General features: G+C 39.7%; 1 protein-coding gene across 1 annotated transcript in view; it reads left to right on the top strand.

Moving 5' to 3' along the window:
* exosc10 (exosome component 10) overlaps positions 1-6,618 on the top strand; it is a 62,908-nt gene that overhangs the window by 34,516 nt on the left and 21,774 nt on the right. The window contains exons 15-16 of the mRNA XM_043675587.1: positions 1,340-1,390; positions 1,626-1,701. Of these exons, the coding sequence (XP_043531522.1) occupies positions 1,340-1,390; positions 1,626-1,701 (127 nt within the window). The remainder of the gene's footprint in view (positions 1-1,339; positions 1,391-1,625; positions 1,702-6,618) is intronic.

The raw sequence follows: 6,618 nt of genomic DNA, 5'->3' as shown, positions 1-6,618 counted from the left end.
GACAGAGGGTGGTGGTGGAGGGTTGTTTTTCAGACTGGGGGCCTGTGACCAGTGGAGCGCCACAAGGATTGGTGCTGGGTCCTCTACTTTTTGTCATTTACATAAATGATTTGGATGCGAGCATAAGAGGTATAGTTAGTAAGACACCAAAATTGGAGGTATAGTGGACAGCAAAGAAGGTTACCTTAGACAACAACAGGATCTTGATCAGGTGGGCCAATGGGCTGAGAAGTGGCTGATGGAGTTTAATTTAGATAAATACGAAGTGCTGCATTTTGGGAAAGCAAATCTTAGCAGGACTTCTACACTTAATGGTAAGGTCCTAGGGAGTGTTGCTGAAGAAAGAGACCTTGGAGTACAGGTTCATAGCTCCTTGAAAGTGGAGTCGCAGGTAGATAGGATAGTGAAGAAGACATTTGGTATGCTTTCTTTTATTGGTCAGAGTATTGTGTACAGGGGTTGAGACATCATGTTGTGGCTGTACAGGACATTGGTTAGGCCACTGTTGGAATATTACATGCAGTTCTGATCTCCTTCCTATCAGAAAGATGTTGTGAAACTTGAAAGGGTTCAGAAAAGATTTACAAGGATATTGCTAGACTTAGAGGATTTGAGCTATGGGAAGAGGATGAACAGGGTGGGGCTGTTTTCCCTGGAGCGTCGGAGGCTGAGGAGTGACCTTATAGAGATTTACAAAATTATGAGAGGCATGGATTGGATAAATAAGTCTTTTCCCTGGGGTGGGAGAGTCCAGAACTAGAGGGCATAGGTTTAGGATGAGAGGGGAAAGATATAAAAGGAACCTAAGGGGAAACTTTTTCACGCAGAGGGTGGTACGTGTATGGAATGAGCTGCCAGGGGAAGTGGTGGATGCTGGTACAATTGCAACATTTAAAAGGCATTTGGATGGGTATATGAATAGGAAGGGTTTGGAGGGATACGGTGCCGGGTGCTGGCAGATAGGACTAGATTAGGTTGGGATATCTGGTCTGTATGGACTGGTTGGACTGAAAGGTCTGTTTCTGTGCTGTACATCTCTATGACTCTAAAGTGTATACATATTTGAGTTTGCTGGAAATCTAGTGCTTTGGTTCACAGGAATGGTAGTTTCTGTTGATTTTGATGGAGTTGTGTAATGTTGCATTGATAATTAAGTGTATTTTTAACTTCGCTCTCACCTCACTCATTTGTTCTATATATTTGTATGTATCTGAAGCAACTGTAACATATTTGTATGTCAATTTTCTTTAATATTATCTCCCTAAAATTAATGGAAACTTCACAGCATATAGTGTTTCAAAAAAAACTTCATACTTGCTAATACTTTCTTTTCCTCCAGACAGAATCAGCACAACTGCAACAGAAGAGAAGAACCTTGCTAAAGGCAGATGTAAGGATTCGATTTACTTGATCTAGTTGATGATTAACACTCACTTTAACAATGTGATGTTATATAGCTTGCTGCCTTCTATTTAAGGAGGTTCTGATATGGTGAAAAATTGTGATATTCACTTGAGGTACCTTTAGTTATTTTTTAAAAAACTTAAGTAATGGGCTGCTTGATAGTAAATCAGTGTTCATTAATGATAAATTGGGAGATATTATTGTAATTTCATTTTTTGCAGAAAACTGAGAACCTTCTGTTTGGACCTCATGATGGTTCCCATTTGTCGGGCAACGTGCAGTTTGTTCATGGCTCAGGTAGGCCAAGGGTTATAGCTGGTCTTATTTGTGCATATCACTGCTGCTTCTGGAGGGCATTGTAGATTCAGTTCACTTGACAATGCCTATGGTCTATCGGGATTAAGATAATAACTAGTAAATCCACATTTCCTCAAACTCTGTTCATTTAGTGTGATGCATATAATATTTTGTCCAGCAAACTAATGGTGTTTCCGCACTGCAATTTGGCACTGTTCCTCCATGATTCGGCTGTCTGGGTGAAATCTCCTTTCCCTCTCTGATTCTCCCTGACTCTGGTAGTTGTTCCAGGTTCAGTAGCAGTAGCCTGACGCCTTGCTCCAATGGTTTTTGTGCTAAAGAAAAATTCTTGTAAATCAATTCTGTATGGATAAGTCCATTTCATAAAGTGGTACATTTCTCAATCATTTTCAGACTTTTTTTTTCTCAGTTCTTCATAACTATTTGTTAAAGGATTTGAGGTACTTTGCACACTTACCGGTAGAATTAAATCATTTCTCTTCTGGACTCATCTCGGAGACCATTTGATCAGAGGGTTGAAGCAATTTATGAAAGCAGCAGGGTGAATTCACTGAGCTATGACCATGTTGTAAATGAAGCTGCACAAAACTAGCTTTTGTGCACAAGAGGCAGAGTACTTTGAAGCAAAGAAGAGCTTTTATGGCACTGACTGAAATAGTGGAGTGTTTCCAGATATGCTTGTTAACGTTTATCATGTGACATTAACCGTCTTCAAAACCAAAAGTAGTATTAGTTTTAAAATAGTTTATACTTCAACTGGTAATGATTGCAGTACATTCCAGAAAGAACCTGCTATGTTTGATTAATCCAAAGTAGGTAAGTGGTCTGAAGCTGATTTCAGGTTTTCCCTTCTGTCATTCCACTTCAGTGCAGAGAGTTTTCGAGAATATCTTCTTAATGGCCTTGTTTTTCTCTGGCGACGCATTGTTTAAATGTATTTACAGAACATTTATTCATACATTTTAATCTTTGTTAGAAAGATTGGGACTATTTTACAGGGGTCTGTAAAGAAATTTGGACTAGGTTTCACCCATGCGTCATTAATATTACTGTCATCTCTTGATTTAGAAGTTTGTGGATTCAAGTCACATTACATGAGTTGTGCCTAAGAATCTAGGCTGACATAGTCCATGCCTGATGGAGTTTTGTTGTTTGGAGGTCTTTTGGATATGATGTTAAATTGAGGCCGAGTCCGTTCTGTTAAGGTGGACGTAAATAATCCTTTTCTATTATTCTGAAGAAGTACATGGGAGATATTCACAGTGTTTTGATAATATTTATCGTTCAATCAAAACAACACAACTCAAAACATTATTTGATCATTATCAGTTTGCTGCCATGTGCAACTTTGCTGCTGTATTTTCCCACATTGTGATAATCTGTACACTTCAAACGTATTTAATTGGCTATAAAACAATTTGCAAATAACAATATATTTCTGTCCATAATATTTGTATAGCAATTGCAGAGCACATGTTGGTTATTTAACTGAATTTTAAATGTAAACATTAGTTAGTGAATAACCAGAAGAAATTAATCTCCTCCCACCAATCTAAAGCACATGGACCTCTCAATTGAAAATAGAATCAATGTAGGATGTTGCCAGGGCTGGAGGTTGTGATCCATAGGAAGAGGCTGAATAGACTGGGGCAATTTTCCCTGGAGTCTTGGAAGCTGAGGGGTGTCCTTATCGAGATTTATAAGATCATGTGGGGCTTGGATAGGGTAAATAGACAAGGTTTGTTTTACTGGGGTGGGGGAATCCAGAACTAGAGCGCATAGGTTTAAGATGAGAGGAAAAAGATTTAAAAGGGACCGAAGGGGCAACGTTTTCATGCACAATGGAATGCATTTAAGAAATGAGCTGCCAGAGTAGGTGGTGGAGGCTAGTACAGTTACAGTTAAAGGATCTGGATGGGTATATGAATAGGAACGGTTTAGAGAGATATGGGCCACTTGCTGGGACTAGATTTGTCTTGGATATCTGGGGTTGGCATGAGCAAATTGGAGCAAAGTGTCTGGTTCCTTGGTGTACATCTATCTGACTATATGTGTCCACTTACTTTTACCCCATATAAATTGACATCCTGCCTTTGTCAACCATGCAAAGTCCTGATCTGTTTCTGTCTGCAATTTATACTTTGTTATCTTGACATCAACACAAAGGGATAACCTGGTGAGGTGATGAGCAGTTTTTGTTTGACCTGAGAGTTTTCTATTTGAAACAACATGCATATTTTAACATCTGTGGTGTTTAATGTTTCAAGTTTTAGAAAACCAACCTTAAGACCAACCACAGCCTGCAATTTAAGGAAGCTAGTGAAAGTGTCCCTCATCAATTAGTCTTTCAAAAGGATTAGATGTCCAAGGCAATTGGAATTTTGTCCCATGTCGATTTAGGTTGTGTACAAAGTGTAATGTCCTGAAAATTAAGAAAATGACCAGCTTAAATGCAGTGAAAACTTCAGTGTAGAATTGTTTTAAGCAGTGAACATCCTGAAGAATCTGGTGAAGTAGGAAACAACCAAAAAATTGCTAAGTATGTGCAATTTTGTTTGAAGGTAATGATAGCAACTTTCACAATTTTGATGTAGCTGAAGATGGCTAGTAATGATTAGATTAGATTAGATTTAGATTAGATTACTTAGTGTGGAAACAGGCCCTTTGTGGGAGGAAACCGGAGCACCCGGAGGAAACTCACGCAGACACGGGGAGAACGTGCAAACTCCACACAGTCAGTCGCCTGAGGCGGGAATTGAACCCGGGTCTCTAGCGCTGTGAGGCAGCAGTGCTAACCACTGTGCCACCGTGCCGCCCACAAATGATGTTGAACCTTGCGTCGCACCAATGCACACCATTATGAAAGCAGTTAGAAAAGCAGCAACTTCCAAGGCTATGGAACCTGAATGTCCACACATTATCAGTGCTGAAGTGTTTAACAGATTAGACTCATTGTGCAGAGCTGAAAATGTGTTGCTGGAAAAGCGCAGCAGGTCAGGCAGCATCCAGGGAACAGGAGAATCGACGTTTCGGGCACAAGCCCTTCTTCAGGAATGTGCAACCATTCAAACAAAAATGTAATCATGATACTGGACTAACCTTCCAATCTTGGAGGAAGTGAGGACTGCAGATGCTGGAGACCAGAGCTGAAAAATGTGTTGCTGGAAAAGCGCAGCAGGTCAGGCAGCATCCAAGGAGCAGGAGAATCGACGTTTCGGGCATAAGCCCTTCTTCCAATCTTGTAGAGAAGCAACTGTCACTGAAAACTGTTTTCAAAACTAGTTGTGATACCTATCGTTACCATGGTTATACATACTGTATTCTTGTATTTTGTCTTTAAAAATGTGAATTTGTGTGTGCTTCGTAGAAGAGGGAGTGGATCAGCTGATATCATGTAGATGATTATGGGCCATTCTTCAAATTAAAACGAGTTTTAGGATTTTGCTATTCTCATATTTGGGTTTTTTTGAAAGGTACTGATTAATGAAGGAATATTGATAGTAGAGTTTATTATTACTCAGCATACAAGACATATTAATGTGTTGCCCTAACACGTGGTCCACCAATATCTTAAATCAATCTGCTACATGGGTCCAAAAATGTTGTCATAAATGGTTAGCACCTGTGCATTATTAGCCAACGTTAGTCTATAAAGTCAATGCATATGCACAAATAAAAACGTTAATAGCAAATGTCATATCAGGTAAGATGAAGTTATTTATTCACATGTTTAATGCAATGCTATTGAATAAGATAATCTCTTCCAAGTATTGTCTAAATCTTTATGTTGTTAATTTATTACTCCACAATAATGAGGTGTCTCTCTCTCTGTCTGTCTCTGTCTCTCTCTCTCTCTGTCTCTCTTCCTCTCTCTCTGTCTGTCTGTCTGTCTCGGTCTGTCTGTCTGCCTCTCTCTCTCTCTCTCTCGGTCTCTCTGCCTGCCTCGCTCTGTATGTATGTGTGTCTCTCAGCAAGTCTATCACATTACATTTTGGAGGGTTATATCTTTTCTGTATTGCAAGGGTTTTCAAAGTTGGGGTGGCTCAGTGGTTAGCACCACTGCCTTACAATGCCAGGGACCCAGATTCGATTCCAGCCTCTGTCTGTGTGAAGTTAGCACATTCTCCCATGCCTGTGTGGGTTTTCGTCCTCAGTCCACCAGGTTTGGGGGATTGGCCATGCTAAATTGCCTATAGTGTCCAGGGATGTACAGGCTAGCTGGATTAGCCATGGGAAATGCAGAGTTACGGGGATATAGTTATTGGGTTGTGGAGAGGTGCGGTGCAGGTGGTGGTTCTCTTGAGGGATGGTATGGACACTGGGCCGAATAGGGATTCTATGAACTGTAAAGTTATGTGAGCTTGAATTATTTTTATGATTCATCACAAATTCCTCTACTGTTTCCATATTTAGAGTTAATCTCATTTAAAGTTTCTCCAGCAAGATACTAGGAAAGAGATTTTAAATTGATGCCTTCTACATAAACATTATTTTATTCCATGTTGTCACTTCGAGCTACCTAAATTGCACACCTATGGAACACTATTAGAACTAAAAATTACAGAATTCAGCAAATAAGCACTTAATGTTTAGTTGAATATTAAGGTAGATCAAATTTTTAAAATAAGATAAAGTAATTGAATACCCGTCCACCCGCTTAATTGCAAATTAGCTAACAGATTTGGTATTATGGAAATTGCTGCAGTATTTCAGGAGCAGGCTAAGATGGGAAATGCATCCAGGGCTTTGCAGCTTTCATATATATTGGTTTTACCTCCTTTCTACAGTGCTGAAATGATTGGGCATCTGATCTGTTCATGAACATGTTTCAGTAAGAACAGAGAAGATGGTAAAAGAGGGGGAGGTGTGGCATTGTTGGTCAAGGGCAGTATTACA

This window comes from Chiloscyllium plagiosum, chromosome 34 (assembly GCF_004010195.1).
Source record: "Chiloscyllium plagiosum isolate BGI_BamShark_2017 chromosome 34, ASM401019v2, whole genome shotgun sequence".
Classification (NCBI taxonomy): domain Eukaryota; kingdom Metazoa; phylum Chordata; class Chondrichthyes; order Orectolobiformes; family Hemiscylliidae; genus Chiloscyllium; species Chiloscyllium plagiosum.
Note: the sequence above shows the minus strand (reverse complement) of the source record. Positions and strands in the feature narration are given on the sequence as shown.